Here is a 26,928-nt window from a genome sequence, read left to right as displayed (position 1 = left end):
TACCCAATCCTCTTGCTTCCCGCTCATCTTTGCTACGTTGTACTGCTTCTCTTTTATTTTTATACTGTCCCTGACGTCCCTTGTCAGCCACGGTCGCCCCTTACTCCCCTTGGAATCTTTATTCCTGCTAGGAATGAACTGATCCTGCACCTTCTGTATTATTCCCAGAAATACCTGCCATTGTTGTTCCATTGTAATCCCTGCTAGTGTATCTTTCCAGTCATCTTTGGCCAGCTCCTCCCTCATGGCTCCATAGTCCCCTTTATTCAACTGTAACACTGACACCTCCGATCTACTCTTCTCCCTCTCCAATTGTAGATGAAACCTGACCATGTTATGGTCACTGCCCCCTAATGGTTCATTAACCTCAAGGTCCTTTATCAAATCCGGTTCATTACATAACACTAAATCTAGAATTGCCTTCTCCCTGGTCGGCTCCAATACAAGCTGTTCTAAGAATCCATCACAAAGGCACTCTACAAAGTCCCTTTCTAGGGGTCCAGTACCAACCTGATTTTCCCAGTCTACCTGCATGTTGAAATCTCCCATGACAACCACAGCATTACTTTTGCTACATGCCAATTTTAACTCTTGATTCAACTTGCGCCCTATATCCAGGCTACTGTTTGGGGGCCTGTAGATTAGTCCCATTAGGGTCTTTTTACCCTTACAATTCCTTAGTTCTATCCATACTGACTGCACATCTCCTGATTCAATGCCATCCCTCACAAGGGACTGAATTTCATTCCTCACCAACAGAGCTATCCCACCCCCTCTGCCCACCTGTCTGTCTTTTTGATAAGAGGTATACCCTTGAATATTCAGTTCCCAGCCCTGGCCCTCTTGCAGCCATGTCTCTGTAGTTCCCACAACATCATACTTGCCGGTTTCTAACTGAGCCTCAAGCTCGTCCACTTAATTCCTTATACTTCGCGCATTCATATACAGCACTTTGAATCCATTACTCACTCCCCTCACCTTTCACATAGAAACATAGACAATAGGTGCAGGAGTAGAGGCCATTCGGCCCTTCGAGCCAGCACCGACATTCAATATGATCATGGCTGATCATCCAACTCAGTATCCTGTACCTGCCTTCTCTCCATACCCCCGATCCCTTTAGCCACAAGGGCCACATCTAACTCCCTCTTAAATATAGCCAATGAACTGTGTGGCCTCAACTACCTTCTGTGGCAGAGAATTCCACAGATTCACCACTCTCTGTGTGAAAAATGTTTTTCTCATCTCGGTCCTAAACGATTTCCCCCTTATCCTTAAACTGTGACCCCTTGTTCTGGACTTCCCCAACATCGGGAACAATCTTCCTGCATCTAGCCTGTCCAACCCCTTAAGAATTTTGTAAGTTTCTATAAGATCCCCCCTCAATCTCCTAAATTCTAGCGAGTACAAGCCGAGTCCATCCAGTCTTTCTTCATATGAAAGTCCTGACATCGCAGGAATCAGTCTGGTGAACCTTCTCTGTACTCCCTCTATGGCAAGAATGTCTTTCCTCAGATTAGGAGACCAAAACTGTACGCAATACTCCAGGTGTGGTCTCACCAAGACCCTGTACAACTGCAGTAGAACCTCCCTGCTCCTATACTCAAATCCATTCACATCCATTCCTATTTTTTGATTTAGGCCATTCCCTCCTATCCCTTCCTCAGCTTTCTGCCCCGTAAATTCTGCTGTCTTCCTTGACTATTCTTATTCTCTCTTTCCCTTTAACTCCGTCCATGTATCTTCAGTCTGTCTGTGCGGAGTTTGTATGTTCTCCCCGTGACCTGCGTGGGTTTTCTCCGGGTGCTCCGGTTTACTCCCGCACTCCAAACACGTGCAGGTTTGTAGGTTAATTGCCCCCTAGTGTGTAGGGAGTGGATGAGAAAGTGGTCGGCATGGACTCGCTGGGCCGAAGGGCCTGTTTCTGTGCTGTATCTCTGACCTGAATGTGCTGCAAGATTTATTACTAGTGTTTCATGCTCATACCCCCTCTCTCTCCCCCTTGCTCTCTCTCCCCCCTCTCTCTCCCCATCTTTCTCTCACTCTCTCTCCCTCTCTCCCCATCTTTCTCTCCCTCTCTCCCCCTCTCCCCCTCTCCACCCCCCTGTCTTCCCCTCTCTCTCCCCATCTTTTTCTCTCCCCCTCTCTCCCCCTCTCCACCCCCCTCTCTTCCCCTCTCTTTCCCCATCTTTCGCTCTCTCCCTCTCTTCCCCTCTCTCTCCCCCTTCTCCCCCTCACCCCCTCTCCCCCCCTCCCTCTCTCCGCACAGGGTTTCCTGAACCTGTCGTGGTCACGGTTTGCGCGGGTGACCCTGACTCGCTGCGTCGCCATCGTGCCCACGGTGATCGTGGCCGCGTACCAGGACGTGTCCAACCTCTCGCACATGAACGACATCCTCAACGTCCTGCAGAGCATTCTGGTAAGGAGCGGAGCGGAGGGTAGAGCTGCTGCCTCACAGCGCGGGTTCCATCCTGACTACAGGTGCTGTCTGTACGGAGTTTGCACGTTCTCCCCGTGACCTGCGTGGGTTTTCTCCGGGTGCTCCGGTTTCCTCCCACACTCCAAAGACGTGCAGGTTTGTAGGTTAATTGGCTTGGTGTAAATGTAAATTGTCCCTACGATTCATTTCAGTCCAGTTTACTGTCCCGTGTACCGAGGTACAGTGAAAAGCTTTTGTTGCGTGCTAACCAGTCAGCGGAAAGAATGGGAGACATTTCGGGTCGAGACCCTTCCTCAGACGTCGGGGGGTCTGCTGAGTTACTCCAGCTTTGTGCAAAGATCCTCTAGCGGAGCAAGATAGACCAGTCCTGCTAAATGGGCTGACGTGTAGGACACAACTGGCCTTTTTTTCATCCATTTCAGTAACCATTCCACCCCACCCGACTCGCAGTGTAATCAACGTTGCGGGGAAAAGTTTGTGTTAATAAATTATAATTCTGAAAATGAGGAGAAGATTTTTACCAAATATCTTTTATTTTTACGAGGATGTTTCCGTAACCGGCTTCCGTCTCCGCACTAGTATCTTTGCTCCGCTGTGACGGGATCTTTGGTGCGGAGACGGAAGCCGGTTACGGAAATGGGGCCGAGAATGACCCGTGAATCTGCCCATGACCGTACTACGTCTTTTTCGTCGAGTGGTCTATCTTGCTCGCTGTAGGATCTTTGCCTTTGTGTGTTGATCTCGTGACTGGCTCTAACTTCCGCCTGTGTTCTCGTTCCAGCTGCCCTTTGCTCTCATTCCCATCCTGACATTCACCAACCTCGGCTCGCTGATGCACCAATTCAAAAACGGCTGGTGAGTTCAACTCTGCTAAAGTTGCAGAGAGAGAGTTACAGGCCTGTCCCACTTAGGCGATTGTTTAGGCGACTGCTGTTGTACAGGGCCCTAGTGAGACCACACCTAGAAACATAGAAACATAGAAATTAGGTGCAGGAGTAGAGGCCATTCGGCCCTTCGAGCCTGCACCGCCATTCAATATGATCATGGCTGATCATCCAACTCAGTATCCCGTACCTGCCTTCTCTCCATACCCTCTGATCCCCTTAGCCACAAGGGCCACATCTAACTCCCTCTTAAATATAGCCAATGAACTGTGTGGCCTCAACTACCCTCTGTGGCAGAGAGTTCCAGAGATTCACCACTCTCTGTGTGAAAAATGTTTTTCTCATCTCAGTCCTAAAGGATTTCCCCCTTATCCTTAAGCTGTGACCCCTTGTCCTGGACTTCCCCAACATTGGGAGCAATCTTCCTGCATCTAGCCTGTCCAACCCCTTAAGAATTTTGTAAGTTTCTATAAGATCCCCTCTCAATCTCCTAAATTCTAGAGAGTATAAACCAAGTCTATCCAGTCTTTCTTCATAAGACAGTCCTGACATCCCAGGAATCAGTCTGGTGAACCTTCTCTGCACTCCCTCTATGGCAATAATGTCCTTCCTCAGATTTGGAGACCAAAACTGTACGCAATACTCCAGGTGTGGTCTCATCAAGACCCTGTACAACTGCAGTAGAACCTCCCTGCTCCTATACTCAAATCCTTTTGCTATGAATGCTAACATACCATTTGCTTTCTTCACTGCCTGCTGCACCTGCATGCCTACTTTCAATGACTGGTATACCATGACACCCAGGTCTCGCTGCATCTCCCCTTTTCCTAATCGGCCACCATTTAGATAATAGTCTGCTTTCCTGTTTTTGCCACCAAAATGGATAACCTCACATTTATCCCCATTATACTGCATCTGCCAAACATTTTCCCACTCACCCAGCCTATCCAAGTCACCTTGCAGTCTCCTAGCATCCTCCTCACAGCTAACACTGCCCCCAGCTTAGTGTCATCCGCAAACGTGGAGATATTGCCTTCAATTCCCTCATCCAGATCATTAATATATATTGTAAATAGCTGGGGTCCCAGCACTGAGCCTTGCGGTACCCCACTAGTCACTGCCTGCCATTGTGAAAAGGACCCGTTTACTCCTACTCTTTGCTTCCTGTTTGCCAGCCAGTTCTCTATCCACATCAATACTGAACCCCCAATACCGTGTGCTTTAAGTTTGTATACTAATCTCTTATGTGGGACCTAGTCGAAAGCCTTCTGGAAGTCCAGATACACCACATCCACTGGTTCTCCCCTATCCACGCTACTAGTTACATCCTCGAAAAATTCTATAAGATTCGTCAGACATGATTTACCTTTTGTAAATCCATGCTGACTTTGTCCAATGATTTCACCACTTTCCAAATGTGCTGCTATCCCATCTTTAATAACTGATTCTAGCAGTTTCCCCACTACCGATGTTAGACTAACTGGTCTGTAATTCCCCGTTTTCTCTCTCCCTCCCTTCTTAAAAAGTGGGGTTACGTTTGCTACCCGCCAATCCTCAGGAACTACTCCAGAATCTAGAGTTTTGAAAGATTATTACTAATGCATCCACTATTTCTGGAGCTACTTCCTTAAGTACTCTGGGATGCAGCCTATCTGGCCCTGGGGATTTATCGGCCTTTAATCCATTCAATTTACCCAACACCACTTCCCGACTAACCTGGATTTCACTCAATTCCTCCAACTCCTTTGACCCGCGGTCCCCTGCTATTTCCGGCAGATTATTTATGTCTTCCTTAGTGAAGACGGAACCAAAGTAGTTATTCAATTGGTCCGCCATATCCTTGTTCCCCATGATCATATAACCATATAACCATATAACAATTACAGCACGTAAACAGGCCATCTCGGCCCTACAAGTCCGTACCGAACAACTTTTTTCCCTTAGTCCCACCTGCCTGCACTCATACCATAACCCTCCATTCCCTTCTCATCCATATGCCTATCCAATTTATTTTTAAATGATACCAACGAACCTGCCTCCACCACTTCCACTGTAAGATCATTCCACACCGCTACCACTCTCTGAGTAAAGAAGTTCCCCCTCATGTTACCCCTAAACTTCTGTCCCTTAATTCTGAAGTCATGTCCTCTTGTTTGAATCTTCCCTATTCTCAAAGGGAAAAGCTGATCCACATCAACTCTGTCTATCCCTCTCATTATTTTAAAGACCTCTATCGTCCCCCCTTAACCTTCTGCGCTCCATAGAATAAAGACCTAACTTATTCAACCTTTCTCTGTAACTTAGTTGTTGAAACCCAGGCAACATTCTAGTAAATCTCCTCTGTACTCTCTCTATTTTGTTGACATCCTTCCTATAATTGGGCGACCAAAATTGTATACCATACTCCAGATTTGGTCTCACCAATGCCTTGTACAATTTTAACATTACATCCCAACTTCTATACTCAATGCTCTGATTTATAAAGGCTAGCATACCAAATCCTTTCGTTACCACCCTATCTATATGAGATTCCACCTTCAAGGAACTATGCACGGTTATTCCCAGATCCCTCTGTTCAACTGTATTCTTCAATTCCCTACCATTTACCATGTACGTTCTATTTTGATTTGTCCTGCCAAGGTGTAGCACCTCACATTTATCAGCATTAAACTCCATCTGCCATCTTTCAGCCCATTCTTCCAAATGGCCTAAATCACTCTGTAGACTTTGGAAATCCTCTTCATTATCCACAACACCCCCTACCTTAGTATCATCTGCATACTTACTAATCCAATTTACCACCCCTTCATCCAGATCATTGATGTACATGACAAACAACAAAGGACCCAACACAGATCCCTGTGGCACCCCACTAGTCACTGGCCTCCAACCCGACAAACAACCATCCACCATTACCCTCTGGCTTCTCCCATTCAGCCACTGTTGAATCCATCTTGCTACTCCTGCATTTATACCCAACAGTTGAACCTTCTTAACCAACCTTCCATGAGGAACCTTGTCAAAGGCCTTACTGATGTCCATATAGACAACATCCACTGCTTTACCCTCATCAATTTCCCTAGTAACCTCTTCAAAAAATTCAAGAAGATTAGTCAAACATGACCTTCCAGGCACAAATCCATGTTGACTGTTCCTAATCAGACCCTGTTTATCCAGATGCTTATATATATTATCTCTAAGTATCTTTTCCATTAATTTGCCCACCACTGAAGTCAAACTAACAGGCCTATAATTGCTAGGTTTACTCTTAGAACACTTTTTAAACAATGGAACAACATGCGCAGTATGCCAATCCTCGGGGACTATTCCCGTTTCTAATGACATTTGAAATATTTCTGTCATAGCCCCGGCTATTTCTACACTAACTTCCCTCAATGTCCTAGGGAATATCCTGTCAGGACCTGGAGACCTATCCACTTTTATATTTTTCAAAAGTGTCAGTACTTCTTTTACTTTGAAACTCATAGTATCCATAGCTACTCTACTAGTTTCCCTTACCTCACATAATTCAATATCCTTCTCCTTGGTGAATACCGAAGAAAATAAATTGTTCAATATCTCCCCCATCTCTTTTGGCTCTGCAGATAGCTGCCCACTCTGACTCTCTAATGGACCAATTTTATCCCTCGTTATCCTTTTGCTATTAATATAGCTGTAGAAACCCTTTGGATTTACTTTCACCTTACTTGCCAAAGCAACCTCATATCTTCTTTTAGCTTTTCTAATTTCTTTCTTAAGATTCTTTTTACATTCCTTATACTCCTCAAGCACCTCGTTTACTTCATGCTGCCTATAATTATTGTAGATCTCCCTCTTTTTTCGAACAAGATGTCCAATTACCCTTGAAAACCATGGCTCTTTCCAATTTTTACTGTTTCCTTTCAAACGAACAGGAACATAAAGATTCTGTACTCTTAAAATTTCCCCTTTAAATGTCCTCCATTTCTCTTCTACATCCTTCCCATAAAACAAAATGTCCCAGTTTACTCCTTTTAAATCATTTCGCATCTCATCAAAGTTAGCCTTTCTCCAATCAAAAATCTCACCCCTAGGTCCAGTTCTGACCCTCTCCATAATTATATTGAAACTAATGGTATTGTGATCACTGGACTCGAAGTGCTCCCCAACGCATACCTCTGCCACCTGACCCGTCTCATTTCCTAACAGGAGGTCCAGCACTGCCCCTTCTCTAGTAGGTACCTCTATGTATTGCTGCAAAAAACTATCCTGCACACATTTTACAAACTCCAAACCATCCAGCCCATTTACAGAATGTGTTTCCCAGTCTATGTGTGGAAAGTTGAAATCTCCCACAATCACTACTTTGTGCTTACTACTAATATCTGCTATCTCCTTACATATTTGCTCTTCCAATTCTCGATCCTCATTTGGCGGTCTATAATACACCCCTATAAGTGTTGCTACCCCTTTCCCACTTCTCAGTTCCACCCAAATAGCCTCCCTAGATGAGCCCTCCAATCTATCCTGCCAAAGCACTGCTGTAATATCTTCCCTGGCTAGCAATGCAACACCTCCACCTCTTGCCCCTCCAATTCTATCACACATGAAGCAACGAAATCCTGGAATATTTAGTTTCCAATCACAGCCCTCCTGCAACCATGTTTCACTGATCGCCACAACATCATACTTCCAGGTGTCTATCCAGACTCTAAGCTCATCCACCTTTCTTACAATGCTCCTAGCATTAAAATATGCACATTTAAGAAACCCCCCGCCTCTTATTCTCTGTTTATTTCCTTTTTTTTCTTTCTCCTCTTGTGTCCGAGTGCTTCCCTTCTCTGCTTCCTGCCTCCCATTCTGTCTACTAGCTTTCTCTATTTGAGTCCCTCGCCCCAACCATTCTAGTTTAAAGTCTCCCCAGTAGCCTTTGCAAATTTCCCCTCCAGGATATTGGTCCCCCTCGGGTTCAAGTGCAACCCATCCTTTCTGTACAGGTATCTGACTCACAACAGCTGCTCCCTTTTGACCTTTAAACTGCACCTTAATTATATAAACAAAAAGCACTGTACCCTTAGCCCACTGTACTCTTAGCCCACTGTACCCTTAGCCCACTGTACCTTTAGCCCACTGTACCTTTAGCCCACTGTACCCTTAGCCCACTGTACCCTTAGCCCACTGTACCTTTAGCCCACTGTACCCTTAGCCCACTGTACCCTTAGCCCACTGTACCTTTAGCCCACTGTACCTTTAGCCCACTGTACCTTTAGCCCACTGTACCCTTAGCCCACTGTACCTTTAGCCCACTGTACCTTTAGCCCACTGTACCATTAGCCTACCGTACCTTTAGCCCACCGTACCTTTAGCCCACTGTACCCTTAGCCCACTGTACCCTTAGCCCACTGTACCTTTAGCCCACTGTACCCTTAGCCCACTGTACCCTTAGCCCACTGTACCTTTAGCCCACTGTACCTTTAGCCCACTGTACCTTTAGCCCACTGTACCCTTAGCCTACTGTACCTTTAGCCCACTGTACCTTTAGCCCACTGTACCATTAGCCTACTGTACCTTTAGCCCACTGTACCTTTAGCCCACTGTACCTTTAGCCCACTGTACCCTTGGCTCACTGTACCTTTAGCCCACTGTACCCATAGCCCACTGTACCTTTAGCCCACTGTACCCTTAGCCTACTGTACCTTTAGCCCACTGTACCTTTAGCCCACTGTACCTTTAGCCCACTGTACCCTTGGCCCACTGTACCCTTGGCCCACTGTACCCTTGGCCCACTGTACCCTTGGCCCACTGTACCTTTAGCCCACTGTACCCTTAGCCCACTGTACCATTAGCCCACTGTACCATTAGCCCACTGTACCCTTAGCCTACTATACCCGTGGCCCACTGTACCTTTAGCCCACTGTACTCTTAGCCCACTGTACCTTTAGCCCACTGTACCCTTAGCCCACTGTACCTTTAGCCCACTGTACCCTTAGCCCACTGTACCCTTAGCCCACTGTACCTTTAGCCCACTGTACCCTTAGCCCACTGTACCATTAGCCCACTGTACCATTAGCCCACTGTACCCTTAGCCCACTATACCCGTGGCCCACTGTACCTTTAGCCCACTGTACGTTTAGCCCACTCTACCCTTGGCCCACTGTACCTTTAGCCCACTGTACCCTTAGCCCACTGTACCCTTAGCCCACTGTACCTTTAGCCCACTGTACCTTTAGCCCACTGTACCCTTAGCCCACTGTACCCTTAGCCCACTGTACCTTTGGCCCACTGTACCCTTGGCCCACTGTACCTTTAGCCCACTGTACACTTAGCCCACTGTACCTTTAACCCACTGTACCCTTGGCTCACTGTACCTTTAGCCCACTGTACCCTTAGCCCACTGTACCTTTAGCCCACTGTACCCTTAGCCCACTGTACCTTTAGCCCACTGTACCTTTAGCCCACTGTACCTTTAGCCCACTGTACCCTTGGCCCACTGTACCCTTGGCCCACTGTATTCTTGGCCCACTGTACCCTTAGCCCACTGTACCTTTAGCCCACTGTACCCTTAGCCTACTGTACCTTTAGCCCACTGTACCTTTAGCCCACTGTACCTTTAGCCCACTGTACCCTTGGCCCACTGTACCCTTGGCCCACTGTACTCTTGGCCCACTGTACCTTTAGCCCACTGTACCCTTAGCCCACTGTACCATTAGCCCACTGTACCATTAGCCCACTGTACCCTTAGTCCACTATACCCTTGGCCCACTGTACCTTTAGCCCACTGTACCTTTAGCCCACTGTACCCTTAGCCCACTGTACCTTTAGCCCACTGTACCCTTAGCCCACTGTACCCTTAGCCCACTATACCTTTAGCCCACTCTACCCTTGGCCCACTGTACCTTTAGCCCACTGTACCCTTAGCCCACTGTACCCTTAGCCCACTGTACCTTTAGCCCACTCTACCCTTGGCCCACTGTACCTTTAGCCCACTGTACACTTAGCCCACTGTACACTTAGCCCACTGTACCTTTAGCCCACTGTACCATTAGCCCACTGTACCCTTGGCCCACTGTACCTTTGTCCCACTGTACCCTTAGCCCACTGTACCTTTAGCCCACTGTACCTTTAGCCCTCTGTACCTTTAGCCCTCTGTACCTTTAGCCCACTGTACCCTTAGCCCACTGTACCTTTAGCCCACTGTACCCTTAGCCCATTATACCCTTGGCCCACTGTACCTTTAGCCCACTGTACCTTTAGCCCACTGTACCCTTAGCCCACTGTACGCTTAGCCCACTGTACATTTAGCCCACTGCACCTTTAGCCCACTGTACCCTTAGCCCACTGTACCTTTAGCCCACTGTACCTTTAGCCCACTGTACCCTTAGCCCACTGTACCATTAGCCCACTGTACCATTAGCCCATTGTACCATTAGCCCACTGTACCCTTAGCCCACTGTACCCTTAGCCCACTGTACCCTTAGCCCAATGTACCCTTAGCCCACTGTGCCTTTGGCCCACTGTACCCTTGGCCCACTGTACCTTTAGCCCACTGTACACTTAGCCCACTGTACCTTTGGCCCACTGTACCTTTAGCCCACTGTACCTTTAGCCCACTGTACCTTTAGCCCACTGTACCCTTAGCCCACTGTACATTTAGCCCACTGTACCTTTAGCCCTCTGTACCCTTAGCCCACTGTACCCTTGGCTCACTTTACCTTTAGCCCACTGTACACTTAGCCCACTGTACCCTTAGCCCACTGTACCCTTAGCCCACTGTACCCTTAGCCCACTGTACCCTTAGCCCACTGTACCCTTAGCCCACTGTACCCTTAGCCCACTGTACCCTTAGCCCACTGTACCCTTAGCCTACTGTACCTTTAGCCCACTGTACACTTAGCCCACTGTACCTTGAGCCCACTGTACCTTTAGCCCACTGTACCTTTAGCCCACTTTACCCTTAGCTCACTGTACCTTTAGCCCACTGTACCCTTAGCCCACTGTACCTTAGCCCACTGTACCCTTAGCCCACTGTACCCTTAGCCCACTGTACCCTTAGCCCACTGTACCCTTAGCCCACTGTACCTTTAGACCACTGTACCTTTAGCTCACTGTACCTTTAGCCCACTGTACCTTTAGCCCACTGTACCCTTGGCCCACTGTACCTTTAGCCCACTGTCCCTTTAGCCCACTGTCCCTTTAGCCCACTGTACCCTTTAGCCCACGGTACCCTTAGCCCACTGTACCCTTAGCCCACTGTACCTTTAGCCCACTGTACATTTAGCCCACTGTACCATTGGCTCACTGTACCTTTACTAAAGCACTGTACCTTTAGCCCACTGTACCCTTAGCCCACTGTACCTTTAGCCCACTGTACCTTTAGCCCACTGTACCTTTAGCCCACTGTACCTTTAGCCCACTGTACCTTTAGCCCACTGTACCTTTAGCCCACTGTACCTTTAGCCCACTGTACCTTTAGCCCACTGTACCTTTAGCCCACTGTACCTTTAGCCCACTTTACCTTTAGCCCACTTTACCCTTAGCTCACTGTACCTTTAGCCCACTGTACCTTTAGCCCACTGTACCTTTAGCACACTGTACCTTTAGCCCACTGTACCCTTAGCCCACTGTACCCTTAGCCCACTGTACCTTAGCCCACTGTACTCTTAGCCCACTGTACCTTTAGCCCACTGTACCTTTATCCCACTGTACCTTTAGCCCACTGTACCTTTAGCCCACTGTACCTTTAGCCCACTGTACCTTTAGCCCACTGTACCTTTAGCCCACTGTACCTTTAGCCCACTGTACCCTTAGCCCACTGTTCCCTTAGCCCACTGTACCTTTAGCTCACTGTACCCTTAGCCCACTGTACCTTTAGCCCACTGTACCTTTAGCCCACTGTACCCTTAGCTCACTGTACCTTTAGCCCACTGTACCCTTAGCCCACTGTACCCTTAGCCCACTGTACACTTAGCCCACTGTACCTTTACCCCACTGTACCTTTAGCCCACTGTACCTTTAGCCCACTGTACAATTAGCCCACTGTACCCTTAGCCCACTGTACCCTTAGCCCACTGTACAATTAGCCCACTGTACCCTTAGCCCACTGTACCCTTAGCCTACTGTACCTTTAGCCCACTGTACCTTTAGCCCACTGTACCTTTAGCCCACTGTACCTTTAGCCCACTTTACCCTTAGCTCACTGTACCTTTAGCCCACTGTGCCCTTAGCCCACTGTACCCTTAGCCCACTGTACTCTTAGCCCACTTTACTCTTAGACCACTGTACACTTAGCCCACTGTACCTTTAGCCCACTGTACCTTTAGCCCACTGTACCTTTAGCCCACTGTACCCTTAGCCCACTGTACCTTTAGCCCACTGTACCCTTAGCCCACTGTACCTTTACTAAAGCACTGTACCTTTAGCCCACTGTACCCATAGCCCACTGTACCTTTAGCCCACTGTACCCTTAGCCCACTGTACCTTTAGCCCACTGTACCTTTAGCCCACTGTACTCTTAGCCCACTGTACTCTTAGCCCACTCTACCTTTAGCCCACTCTACCTTAAGCCCACTGTACCCTTAGCCCACTGTACCCTTAGCCCACTGTACCTTTAGCCCACTGTACACTTAGCTCACTGTACCTTTAGCTCACTGTACCCTTAGCCCACTGTACCTTTAGCCCAATGTACCTTTAGCCCACTGTACCCTTAGCCCACTGTACCCTTAGCCCACTGTACCTTAGCCCACTGTACCTTAGCCCACTGTACCCTTAGCCCACTGTACCTTTAGCCCACTGTACCTTTAGCCCACTGTACCTTTAGCCCACTGTACCTTTAGCCCACTGTACCCTTAGCCCACTGTACCCTTAGCCCACTGTACCCTTAGCCTACTGTACCTTTAGCCCACTGTACCTTTAGCCCACTGTACCTTTAGCCCACTGTACCCTTAGCCCACTGTACCCTTAGCCCACTGTACCCTTAGCCTACTGTACCTTTAGCCCACTGTACCTTTAGCCCACTGTACCTTTAGCCCACTTTACCCTTAGCTCACTGTACCTTTAGCCCACTGTACCCTTAGCCCACTGTACCCTTAGCCCACTGTACTCTTAGACCACTGTACACTTAGCCCACTGTACCTTTAGCCCACTGTACCTTTAGCCCACTGTACCTTTAGCCCACTGTACCCTTAGCCCACTGTACCTTTAGCCCACTGTACCCTTAGCCCACTGTACCTTTACTAAAGCACTGTACCTTTAGCCCACTGTACCCATAGCCCACTGTACCTTTAGCCCACTGTACCCTTAGCCCACTGTACCTTTAGCCCACTGTACCTTTAGCCCACTGTACCTTTAGCCCACTGTACCCTTAGCCCACTGTACACTTAGCCCACTCTACCTTTAGCCCACTCTACCTTAAGCCCACTGTACCCTTAGCCCACTGTACCCTTAGCCCACTGTACCTTTAGCCCACTGTACACTTAGCTCACTGTACCTTTAGCTCACTGTACCCTTAGCCCACTGTACCTTTAGCCCAATGTACCTTTAGCCCAATGTACCTTTAGCCCACTGTACCCTTAGCCCACTGTACACTTAGCCCACTGTACTCTTAGCCCACTGTACCCTTAGCCCACTGTACCCTTAGCCCACTGTACCTTTAGCCCACTGTACCTTTAGCCCACTGTACCTTTAGCCCACTGTACCTTTAGCCCACTGTACCTTTAGCCCACTGTACCCTTAGCCCACTGTACCCTTAGCCCACTGTACCCTTAGCCCACTGTACACTTAGCCCACTGTACCTTTAGCCCACTGTACCTTTAGCCCACTGTAGCCTTAGCCCACTGTACCCGTAGCCCACTGTACCCTTAGCCCACTCTACCCTTAGCCCACTGTACTCTTAGCCCACTGTACTTTTAGCCCACTGTACCCTTGGCTCACTGTACCTTTACTAAAGCACTGTACCTTTAGCCCACTGTACCCTTAGCCCACTGTACCCTTAGCCCACTCTACCTTTAGCCCACTGTACTCTTAGCCCACTGTACTCTTAGCCCACTGTACCTTTAGCCCACTGTACCCTTAGCCCAATGTACCTTTAGCCCACTGTACCCTTAGCCCACTGTACCTTTAGCACACTCTACCTTTAGCCCTCTGTACCTTTAGCCCACTGTACCTTTAGCCCACTGTACCTTTAGCCCACTGTACCTTTAGCACACTCTACCTTTAGCCCTCTGTACCTTTAGCCCACTGTACCTTTAGCCCACTGTACCCTTAGCTCACTGTACCTTTAGCCCACTGTACCCTTAGCCCACTGTACGCTTAGCCCACTGTACTCTTAGCCCACTGTACCTTTAGCCCACTGTACCTTTAGCCCACTGTACCTTTAGCCCACTGTACTCTTAGCCCACTGTACCCTTAGCCCACTGTACTCTTAGCCCACTGTACCCATAGCCCACTGTACCTTTAGCCCACTGTACCCATAGCCCACTGTACCCATAGCCCACTGTACCCTTAGCCCACTGTACCCTTAGCCCACTGTACACTTAGCCCACTGTACCTTTAGCCCACTGTACCTTTATCCCACTGTACCTTTATCCCACTGTACCTTTATCCCAGTACCTTTAGCCCACTGTACCTTTAGCCCACTGTACCTTTAGCCCACTGTACTCTTAGCCCACTGTTCCCTTAGCCCACTGTACCCTTAGCCCACTGTACCTTTAGCCCATTGTACCTTTAGCCCACTGTACCTTTAGCCCACTGTACCTTTAGCCCACTGTACCCTTAGCTCACTGTACCCTTAGCCCACTGTACCCTTAGCCCACTGTACACTTTGCCCACTGTACCCTTAGCCCATTGTAACTTACCCCACTGTACACTTAGCCCACTGTACCTTTAGCCCACTGTACACTTAGCCTACTGTACCTTTAGCCCACTGTACCTTTAGCCTACTGTACCTTTAGCCCACTGTACAATTAGCCCACTGTACCCTTAGCCCACTGTACCCTTAGCCCACTGTACCCTTAGCCCACTGTACCCTTAGCCCACTGTACCCTTAGCCCACTGTACACATAGCCCACTGTACCTTTAGCCCACTGTACCTTTAGCCCACTGTACCTTTAGCCCACTGTACCTTTAGCCCACTGTACAATTAGCCCACTGTACCCTTAGCCCACTGTACCCTTAGCCCACTGTACCCTTAGCCCACTGTACCCTTAGCCCACTGTACCCTTAGCCCACTGTACACATAGCCCACTGTACACATAGCCCACTGTACCTTTAGCCCACTGTACCTTTAGCCCACTGTACCTTTAGCCCACTTTACCTTTAGCCCACTTTACCCTTAGCTCACTGTACCTTTAGCCCACTGTACCCTTAGCCCACTGTACCCTTAGCCCACTGTACCCTTAGCCCACTGTACCCTTAGCCCACTGTACCCTTAGCCCACTGTACCTTTAGCCCACTTTACCCTTAGCTCACTGTACCTTTAGCCCACTGTACCTTTAGCCCACTGTACCCTTAGCCCACTCTACCTTTAGCGCACTCTACCTTTAGCGCACTGTACCCTTAGCCCACTGTACCCTTAGCCCACTGTACCTTTAGCCCACTGTACCCTTAGCCCACTGTACCCTTAGCCCACTCTACCTTTAGCCCACTGTACCCTTAGCCCACTGTACTCTTAGCCCAATGTACCCTTAGCCCACTGTACCTTTAGCCCACTGTACCTTTAGCCCACTGTACCTTTAGCCCACTGTACCCATAGCCCACTGTACCCATAGCCCACTGTACCCATAGCCCACTGTACCCTTAGCCCACTGTACACTTAGCCCACTGTACCCTTAGCCCACTGTACTTTTAGCCCACTGTACCTTTAGCCCACTGTACCCTTAGCCCACTGTACCTTTATCCCACTGTACCTTTATCCCAGTACCTTTTGCCCACTGTACCTTTAGCCCACTGTACCTTTAGCCCACTGTACCTTTAGCCCACTGTACCTTTAGCCCACTGTACCTTTAGCCCACTGTACTCTTAGCCCACTGTTCCCTTAGCCCACTGTCCCTTAACCCACTGTACCCTTGGCCCACTGTACCTTTAACTCACTGTACCTTTAGCCCACTGTACCCTTAGCTCACTGTACCCTTAGCCCACTGTACCCTTAGCCCATTGTACGCTTAGCCCACTGTACACTTAGCCCACTGTACCTTTAGCCCACTGTACCTTTAGCCCACTGTACCTTTAGCCCACTGTACCTTTAGCCCACTGTACAATTAGCCCACTGTACCCTTAGCCCACTGTACCCTTAGCCCACTGTACACTTAGCCCACTGTACCCTTAGCCCACTGTACCCTTAGCCCACTGTACCCTTAGCCCACTGTACCCTTAGCCCACTGTACCTTTAGCCCCCTGTACCTTTAGCCCACTGTACCTTTAGCCCACTGTACAATTAGCCCACTGTACAATTAGCCCACTGTACAATTAGCCCACTGTACCCTTAGCCCACTGTACCTTTAGCCCACTGTACAATTAGCCCACTGTACCCTTAGCCCACTGTACACTTAGCCCACTGTACCTTAGCCCACTGTACCCTTAGCCCACTGTACCCTTAGCCCACTGTACACTTAGCCCACTGTACCTTTAGCCCACTGTACTCTTAGCTCACTGTACCTTTAGCCCACTATACCCTTAGCCCACTGTACCTTAGCCCAATGTACCCTTAGCCCACTGTACCTTAGCCCAATGTACCCTTAGCCCAATGTACCCTTAGCCCACTGTACCTTTAGCCCACTGTACCTTTAGCCCACTGTACCTTTAGCCCACTGTACCCTTAGCCCACTGTACCTTTAGCCCACTGTACCTTTAGCCCACTGTACCCTTAGCCCACTGTACCCTTAGCCCACTGTACCTTTAGCCCACTGTACCATTAGCCCACTGTACCCTTAGCCCACTGTACCTTTAGCCCACTGTACACTTGGCTCACTGTACCTTTACTAAAGCACTGTACCTTTAGCCCACTGTACCCTTAGCTCACTGTACCTTTAGCCCACTGTACCTTTAGCCCACTGTACCTTTAGCCCACTGTACCCTTAGCCCACTGTACCTTTAGCCCACTGTACTTTTAGCCCACTGTACCCTTAGCCCACTGTACCTTTAGCCCACTGTACCTTTAGCCCTCTGTACCTTTAGCCCACTGTACCTTTAGCCCACTGTACCTTTAGCCCACTGTACCTTTAGCTCACTGTAGTCTTAGCCCACTGTACCTTTAGCCCACTGTACCTTTAGCCCACTGTACCCTTAGCCCACTGTACCCTTAGCCCACTGTACCTTAGCCCACTGTACCCTTAGCCCACTGTACACTTAGCCCACTGTACCTTTAGCCCACTGTACTTTTAGCCCACTGTACCCTTAGCCCACTGTACCTTTAGCCCACTGTACCTTTAGCCCACTGTACCTTTAGCCCACTGTACCTTTAGCTCACTGTAGTCTTAGCCCACTGTACCCTTAGCCCACTGTACACTTAGCCCACTGTACTCTTAGCCCACTGTACCTTTAGCCCACCGTACCTTTAGCCCACCGTACCTTTAGCCCACTGTACCTTCAGCCCACTGTACCTTTAGCCCACTGTACCTTTAGCCCACTGTACCCTTAGCCCACTGTACCCTTAGCCCACTGTACCCTTAGCCCACCGTACCTTTAGCCCACCGTACCTTTAGCCCACCGTACCTTTAGCCCACTGTACCCTTAGCCCACTGTACCTTCAGCCCACTGTACCTTCAGCCCACTGTACCTTTAGCCCACTGTACCTTTAGCCCACTGTACCCTTAGCCCACTGTACCCTTAGCCCACTGTACCTTCAGCCCACTGTACCTTCAGCCCACTGTACCTTTAGCCCACTGTACCTTTAGCCCACTGTACTCTTAGCCCACTGTACCCTTAGCCCACTGTACCCTTAGCCCACAGTACCTTTAGCCCACCGTACCTTTAGCCCACCGTACCTTTAGCCCACCGTACCTTTAGCCCACCGTACCCTTAGCCCACTGTACCATTAGCCCACTGTACGCTTAGCCCACTGTACACTTAGCCCACTGTACCCTTAGCCCACTGTACCTTTAGCCCACTGTACCCTTAGCCCACTGTACCCTTAGCCCACTGTACCTTCAGCCCACTGTACCTTCAGCCCACTGTACCCTTAGCCCACTGTACCCTTAGCCCACTGTACCTTTAGCCCACCGTACCTGTAGCCCACCGTACCTTTAGCCCACTGTACCCTTAGCCCACTGTACCTTCAGCCCACTGTACCTTCAGCCCACTGTACCTTTAGCCCACTTTACCTTTAGCCCACTGTACCCTTAGCCCACTGTACCCCTTAGCCCACGGTTACTTCACCCAACTGTACCTTCAGCCCCACTGTACCTTAGCCCCTGTACCTTTACCCCTGTCCCTAGCCCACTGGTGACCTTTAGAGCCCACGGTACCCTTGGCTCACTGTACCCTGGCTCACTGCCCGTTACTAAAGCACGTGTACCTTTAGCCCAATGTCCCTTAGCCCTGTAACACTTAGCCCACTGTACCCTAGCCCACGGTACGCTTAGAGCCCACTGTACCTTTAGGCCCCAAAACTGTATTTTATCCCACTTCCCTTAGCCCACTGTAACCCTTAGCCACTGTACCTTTATCCCACTGTACCTTTAGCCCACTGTACCCTTAGCCCCCACTTACCTTTACCCACTGTAAACCTTTACCCACGGTACCTTTAAGCCCACTGTACCTTCAGCCCACTGTACCTTCAGCCCACTGTACCTTTAGCCCACTGTACCTTTAGCCCACTGTACCCTTAGCCCACTGTACCCTTAGCCCACTGTACCTTCAGCCCACTGTACCCTTAGCCCACTGTACCCTTAGCCCACTGTACGCTTAGCCCACTGTACACTTAGCCCACTGTACCCTTAGCCCACTGTACCTTTAGCCCACTGTACCCTTAGCCCACTGTACCCTTAGCCCACTGTACCTTCAGCCCACTGTACCTTCAGCCCACTGTACCCTTAGCCCACTGTACCCTTAGCCCACTGTACCTTTAGCCCACCGTACCTGTAGCCCACCGTACCTTTAGCCCACTGTACCCTTAGCCCACTGTACCTTCAGCCCACTGTACCTTCAGCCCACTGTACCTTTAGCCCACTTTACCTTTAGCCCACTGTACCCTTAGCCCACTGTACCCTTAGCCCACTGTACCTTCAGCCCACTGTACCTTCAGCCCACTGTACCTTTAGCCCACTGTACCTTTAGCCCACTGTACCCTTAGCCCACTGTACCTTTAGCCCACTGTACCCTTGGCTCACTGTACCCTTGGCTCACTGCACCTTTACTAAAGCACTGTACCTTTAGCCCAATGTACCCTTAGCCCACTGTACCCTTAGCCCACTGTACCCTTAGCCCACTGTACGCTTAGCCCACTGTACCTTTAGCCCACTGTACTTTTAGCCCACTGTACCCTTAGCCCACTGTACCCTTAGCCCACTGTACCTTTAGCCCACTGTACCTTTAGCCCACTGTACCCTTAGCCCACTGTACCTTTAGCCCACTGTACCTTTAGCCCACTGTACCTTTAGCCCACTGTACCTTTAGCCCACTGTACCTTTAGCTCACTGTAGTCTTAGCCCACTGTACCTTTAGCCCACTGTACCCTTGGCCCACTGTACCTTTAGCCCACTGTACCTTTAGCCCACTGTACTCTTAGCCCACTGTACCTTTAGCCCACTGTACCCTTAGCCCACTGTACACTAAGTCCACTGTACCTTTAGCCCACTGTACCTTTAGCCCACTGTACCTTTAGCCCACTGTACCTTTAGCCCACTGTACCTTTAGCCCACTGTACCCTTAGCCCACTGTACCCCTAGCCCAGTACCTTTAGCCCACTGTACCCTTAGCCCACTGTACCTTTAGCCCACTGTCCCCTTAGCCCACTGTACCTTTAACCCACTGTACCTTTAGCCCACTGTACCCTTAGCCCACTGTACTCTTAGCCCACTGTACCCTTAGCCCACTGTACCTTTAGCCCACTGTACCCTTAGCCCACTGTACCCTTAGCCCACTGTACCTTTACTAAAGTACTGTACCTTTACTAAAGTACTGTACCTTTAGCCCACTGTACCCTTAGCCCACTGTACCATTAGCCCACTGTACCCTTAGCCCACTGTACCCTTAGCCCACTGTACCTTTAGCCCACTGTACCCTTAGCCCACTGTACCCTTAGCCCACTGTACCATTAGCCCACTGTACCATTAGCCCACTGTACACTTAGCCCACTGTACCCTTAGCCCACTGTACACTTAGCCCACTGTACCTTTAGCCCACTGTACCCTTAGCCCACTGTACCCTTAGCCCACTGAACCTTTAGCCCACTGTACCTTTAGCCCACTGTACCTTTAGCCCACTGTACCTTTAGCCCACTGAACCTTTAGCCCACTGTACCTTTAGCCCACTGTACCTTTAGCCCACAGTACCTTTAGCCCACTGTACCTTTAGCCCACTGTACCTTTAGCCCACTGTATCTTTAGCCCACTGTACCTTTAGCCCACTGTACCCTTAGCCCACTGTAATGTTAGCCCACCGTACCTTTACTACAGCATTGTACCTTTAACCAGAAAGCAGAAATGCTAACCTGAAGTTGCACCCAATTAGCTGCTTCCTCTAGTCTGCTTCCACCAAGCAGCGGCTTCCACCAGAACCCTCCCTATGGAGTGTGGAACGTTACAGATTTCTGTAAGCTCTGACCCTCCTCCACTCGCTCCAACGATCCCGGGCCTCTGTAAAAGCAAGCCCCGCGCTCCATTTATATACTCACAGCTCTGACCCTCCTACACTCGCTCCAACGATAGAAGGATGAGAGGAGATCTTATTAAAACATATAAGATTATTAAGGGCTTGGACACGCTAGAGGCAGGAAACATGTTCCCGATGTTGGGGGAGTCCAGAACCAGGGGCCACACACAGTTTAAGAATAAGGGGTAAGCCATTTAGAACGGAGACGAGGAAACACTTTTTCTCAAAGAGAGTTGTGAGTCTGTGGAATTCTCTGCCTCAGAGGGCGGTGGAGGCCGGTTCTCTGGATGCTTTCAAGAGAGAGCTAAATAGGGCTCTTAAAGATAGCGGAGTCAGGGGATATGGGGAGAAGGCAGGAACGGGGTACTGATTGGGGATGATCAGCCATGATCACATTGAATGGCGGTGCTGGCTCGAAGGGCCGAATGGCCTACTCCTGCACCTATTGTCTATTGTCTATGTTTTATGTTTCTAGAGAGATGAAATGTGCAGGAAGGAGTTCAGTGCAGCCCAGTTTACTGTCCCGTGTACTGAGGTACTGTGAAAAACGTTTTTGTTGCGTGCTAACCAGTCAATGGAAAGACTACACATGATTACAATTAAGAGAATAATGTTTAGTCCAGTAAAGTCCAATTAAAGATAGTCTGAGGGTCACCAATGAGGTAGATGGGAGGTCAGGACCACTCTCTAGTTGGTGAGAGGACGGTTCAGTTGCCTGATAACAGCCGGGAAGAAACTGTCCCTGAATCTGGAGGTGTGCGTTGGTTTTCACACTTCTGTACCCCTTGCCCGATGGGAGAGGGGAGAAGAGGGAGTGACCGGGGGTGAGACTGGTCCTTGATGATGCTGCTGGCCTTGCCGAGGCAGCGTGAGGTGTAGATGGAGGCGATGGAAGGGAGGTTGGTTTGTGTGTGTGTGTGTGTGTGTGTGTGTGTGTGTGTGTGTGTGTGTGTGTGTGTGTGTGTGTGTGTGTGTGTGCGTGTGTGCGTGTGAGCGTGTGTGCGTGTGTGCGCGTGCGTGCGTGCGATGGTCTGGGCTGCTGGCCTTGCCGAGGCAGCGTGGATTTTCTAAACTGTATTGAAAAATATTAATTTCACTGTTCCTCACTATGTGATAATGACCAGTGACCCATTGACCATTGACCTATTGACCATTGACCAGCGACCTTTGACCCATTGACCCTTGACCCATTGACCATTGACCACTGTGATCTATCACTGACCCACAGGCTGAGCCAGACAGTGGGTGTGTTGATCACGCTCCTGGTCATGGCCGTCAATACCTACTTCGTTGCTGACTACGTCATGAACCTGGACAACGTTTACTTCTACGTCCTCGCCGCCTTCATCCTCATCCTCTACGTGGCCTTCGTGCTTTACCTGGTGAGTTCCTTTCCATCTCTCTCCCTAAACCTCTAGAGTCGTGGTGAGATAGAGTGGATGTGGAGACTTAAACCTCAAAGCAGTTTTGGGCCCCGTATCTGAGGAAGGATGTGCTGTCTCTGGAGAGGGTCCATAGGAGGTTTACAAGAACCATCCCAGGAATGAGAGGGTTAACGTACGATGAGCGTTTGTCGGCACTGAGCCTGTACTCGCTGGAGTTTAGAAGATTTTTCACCCAGAGAGTTGTGAATTTGTGGAATTCCCTGCCACAGAGGGCAGTGGAGGCCAAGTCACTGGATGGATTTAAGAGAGAGTTAGATAGAGCTCTAGGGGCTAGTGGAGTCAAGGGATATGGGGAGAAGGCAGGCACGGGTTATTGATAGGGGACGATCAGCCATGATCACAATGATTGGTGGTGCTGGCCTCCTCCTGCACCTATTGTCTATGTTTCTATGATTCTAATGAGGGGGGACCTCATTGAAACTTAACGAATAGTGAAAGGCCTGGATAGAGTGGATGTGGAGAGGATGTTTCCACTAGTGGGAGAGTCTAGGACCAGAGGGCACAGCCTCAGAATTAAAGGACGTTCCTTTAGGAAGGAGATGAGGAGGAATTTCTTTAGCCAGAGGGTGGTGAATCTGTGGAATTCTTTGCCACAGACGGCTGTGGAGGCCACAAGTCAGTGGATATATTTAAGGCAGAGATAGATAGATTCTTGATTAGTGCGGGTGACAGGGGTTATGGGGAGAAGGCAGGAGAATGGGGTTAGGAGGGAGAGATAGATCAGCCATGATTGAATGATGGGGCAGACTCAATGGGCCAAATGGCCTAATTCTGACCCTATCACTTATCACTTCACTCCAGGGGTGGGAGATTGCAACCTTCACGTGGGCCGCCCTGTTTCGACGAGCCTGGCGTACATGATCAAATAAGATCAAATAGAACAAGTTGTCCGACAACTTTAGGCTGTGCACGCCACACACAAGAAGACTTAACTCCAGAGAGAGTGTCAGGCAGAGAGTAGAAATCACAGTGTTATAAACACATTTGGACAGGTGCGGGGATAGGAGTGGGTTTTTGGGATATGGACCAAACGCAGGCAAAGGGGGCACGGGGTTAAGGTTAGCCCCCATAGTCTTCTCCCCACCACAGAGGATTCTAAAACTAGAGGGCACAAGGTTAAGGTGAGAGGGGAGAGATTGCAGAGGGACCTCAGCAGCAACTTTTTTCAGACTATCTTCTGAAAGGAAATGTTGCTCCTGACGTCCCTGTTAAATCCTTCTCCTCTCCCCTCTACTCTTCTCCCCGCCCCTCTCCTCCCCCCTCCTCACCTCTCCTCTCCTCCCCTCCCCTCCTCTCCTCTCCTCCCCTCTCCTTTCTACTCTCCCCACTCCTCCCCTCCCCTCCCCTCCTCTCCTCCCCTCCCCTCCCCTCCCCTCCCCCCTCCTCTCCTTTCTACTCTCCCCTCTCCTCCCCTCCCTCCATCTCCTCTCCTCCCCCTCCCCCCTCTCCTCTCCTCTCCTCTCCTCTCCGTCTCCTCTCCTCTCCTCTCGTCTCGTCGTCGTCTCGTCTCGTCGCGTCTCGTACGCGTCTCGTCTCGTCTCGTCTCGTCCGTCCCCTCTCCTCCCCTCTCCTCCCCTCCCCCCCCTCCCCTCCCCTCCCCTCCCCTCCCCTCTCATCCCCTCTCCTCCCCCCTCTCCTCTCCTCCCCTCTCCCCCCTCTCCTCCCCTCTCCGCCCCTCTCCTCCCCTCTCCTCTCCTCTCCTCTCCTCTCCTCCCCTCCCCTCCCCTCCCCTCCCCTCTCCTCTCCTTTCTACTCTCCCCTCTCCTCCCCTCCCCTCTCAGCTCCTCTCCCTCCCCCTACCCCCCTCTCCTCTCCTCTCCTCTCCTCTCCTCTCGTCTCGTCTCCTCTCCTCCCCTCCCCTCCCCTCCCCTCCCCTCCCCTCTCATCCCCTCTCCTCTCCCCCTCTCCTCTCCTCCCCTCTCCCCCCGTCTCCTCCCGTCTCCTCCCCTCTCCTCCCCTCTCCTCTCCTCTCCTCTCCTCTCATCCCATCTCCTCCCTCCCCTCCCCTCCTCTCCTCCCCTCTCCCCCCGTCTCCTCTCCTCCCCTCCCCTCCTCTCCTCCCCTCCCCTCCCCTCCCCCCTCCTCTCCTTTCTACTCTCCCCTCCCCTCTCATCTCATCTCATCTCATCTCATCTCCTCTCCTCTCCTCTCCTCTCCTCTCCTCTCTCTCCTCTCCTCTCCTCTCCTCTACTTTCCTCTCCTCTCCTCTCCTCTCCTCTCCTTTCCTCTCCTCCCCTCCCCTCCCCCCCCCCCCTCTCCCCCCCACCCCCCCCCTCTCCTCCCCCCCCCTCCCCTCCCCTCCCCCTCCCATCCCCTCCCCTCTCTTCCCATCTCCTCCCCTCTCATCCCATCTCCTCCCCTCCTCTCCTCCCCTCCCCTCCCCTCCCCTCCCCTCTCCTCCCCTCTCCTCTCCTCCCCTCCCGTGTGAGGAGCAAGTCCGATAGGCGAGAACTGAGGAGATGAGACCTTAACCCTGTGTCCTCTAGTTTAGAACACTCCCCCATTACAGGAAGCATGTGGGGGCTTTGGAGACATTTGGTGCAGAGGAGGTTTACCAGAACGATGCCGGGATTAGAGGGTTTCAGCTACAGGGGGAGGTTGGACAGACTTGCATTGTTTTCTCTGCAACATCAGAGGTTGAGGGGAGACCTGATAGATGTTTATAAAATGATGAGAGGCGTAGATAGGGTAGACAGTCACAACCTTTTCCCCAGGGTGGAGATGTCCAAGACTAGAGGGCGCAGCTTTAAGGTGAGAGGGGCGAAGTTTAAAGGAGATGTGTGGGGCAGGTTTATTTACACAGAGGGTGGTGGGTGCCTGGAACGCGCTGCCAGGGGTGGGGGTGGAGGCAGATACGATAGTGGTGTTTAAGAGGCTTTTGGATCGGCACATGGATATGCAGGGAATGGAGGGATACGGATCACATGCAGGCAGAGGGGAGTTGGTCTTGGCATCATGTACGGCACGGACATTGTGGGCCGAAGGGCCTGTTCCTGTGCTGGACTGGACTTGGGGAGACCTGGTAGAAGTTAGCGAGGTGAACGAGGTTATAGAAGTTACGAGGATGTTGCCAGGACTAGAGGGTGTGAGCTACAGGGAGAGGTTGAGTAGGCTGGGTCTCTATTCCATGGAGCGCAGGAGGATGAGGGGTGATCTTATAGAGGTGTATAAAATCATGAGAGGAATAGATCGGGTAGACGCACAGAGTCTCTTGCCCAGAGTAGGGGAATCGAGGACCAGAGGACACGGGTTCAAGGTGAAGGGGAAAAGATTTAATAGGAATCTGATGGGTAACTTTTCCACACACAGGGTGGTGGGTGTATGGAACGAGCTGCCAGAGGAGGTAGTTGAGGCTGGGACTATCCCAACGTTTAAGAAACAGTTAGACAGGTACATGGATAGGACAGGTTTGGAGGGATATGGGCCAAACATGGGCAGGTGGGACTAGAGTAGATGGGGCATGTTGGCCGGTGTGGGCAAGTTGGGCCGAAGGGCCTGTGTCCGCGCTGTATCACTCTGTGACTATGATTGAATGGCGGAAAGACTTGATGGGCCGAATGGCCTAATTGTGCTGCTATCACTGATGACCATGTGACGATATTCCAGGTGTAGCCTGGGGGGTAATGCTGACCTTTCTGTCTTCCAGCTGTGGCTGAGCTTTGTGGCCGTGGGCTTCTGTGGACTGAAGAGCGATCAGGCCCAACGTTTCACCCACCAAATAATCCCCGACTAAACCCCAGCCCCCTGCCACCGGCCGGCACGGTGGTGCAGCAGGTAGAGCTGCTGCCTCACAGCGCCAGAGACCCGGGTTCAATCCCGACTACGGGCGCTGTCTGTACGGAGTTTGCACGTTCTCCCCGTGACCTGCGTGGGTTTTCTCCGGGTGCTCCGGTTTCCTCCCACACTCCAAAGACGTGCAGGTTTGTAGGTTAATTGGCCTGGTGTAAATGTAAATTGTCCCCAGCATGTGTAGGATAGTGTTAGTGTGCGGGGATCGCTGGTCGGCACGGACTCGGTGGGCCGAAGGGCCTGTTTCCGTGCTGTGTCTCTAAACTCTGTCTAAATAAAGTCTAAAGTATAAATACAGTTGGTTCTAACTTGTAGATATGTACTCGGTGTGATTCAATTTAACCAGCGTAAGGTAACTCCGATCTTACCCCACCAACCCTGTGTGTCCAGACAAGTCTAGTGTATGGCCAAGGGTCAAGAGGCTTCTATTGTGATATCGTTCTGCAACAGACCCCCTATTGTACTCCCTGTACACACATGACTGTGTGGCTAGGTTCAGCTCCAACTCTATAATTAAGTTTGCTGATGACACTGTGGTGGTGGGCCTGATCTCAGATAACGATGAGAAGGCCTACCGGGAGGAGGT

At 50.4% G+C, this 26,928-nt stretch overlaps 1 protein-coding gene across 1 annotated transcript; it reads left to right on the top strand.

Annotated features, from left to right (window-relative positions):
* Positions 1–2,269: 2,269 nt before the first annotated feature.
* Positions 2,270–26,353, top strand: LOC116974925 (natural resistance-associated macrophage protein 1-like; the record flags this gene model as incomplete). The annotated part of the gene is made up of 4 exons (XM_033023532.1): positions 2,270–2,419; positions 3,222–3,295; positions 22,337–22,490; positions 26,200–26,353. Coding segments are annotated over 4 exons (465 nt in total), but the record flags the coding sequence as incomplete, so codon positions are not given.
* Positions 26,354–26,928: the final 575 nt, after the last annotated feature.

Source organism: Amblyraja radiata, chromosome 7 (assembly GCF_010909765.2).
Source record: "Amblyraja radiata isolate CabotCenter1 chromosome 7, sAmbRad1.1.pri, whole genome shotgun sequence".
Taxonomy (NCBI): domain Eukaryota; kingdom Metazoa; phylum Chordata; class Chondrichthyes; order Rajiformes; family Rajidae; genus Amblyraja; species Amblyraja radiata.
The sequence above is the reverse complement of the archived record's forward strand: the minus strand, read 5'-3'. Positions and strand labels throughout refer to the sequence as shown.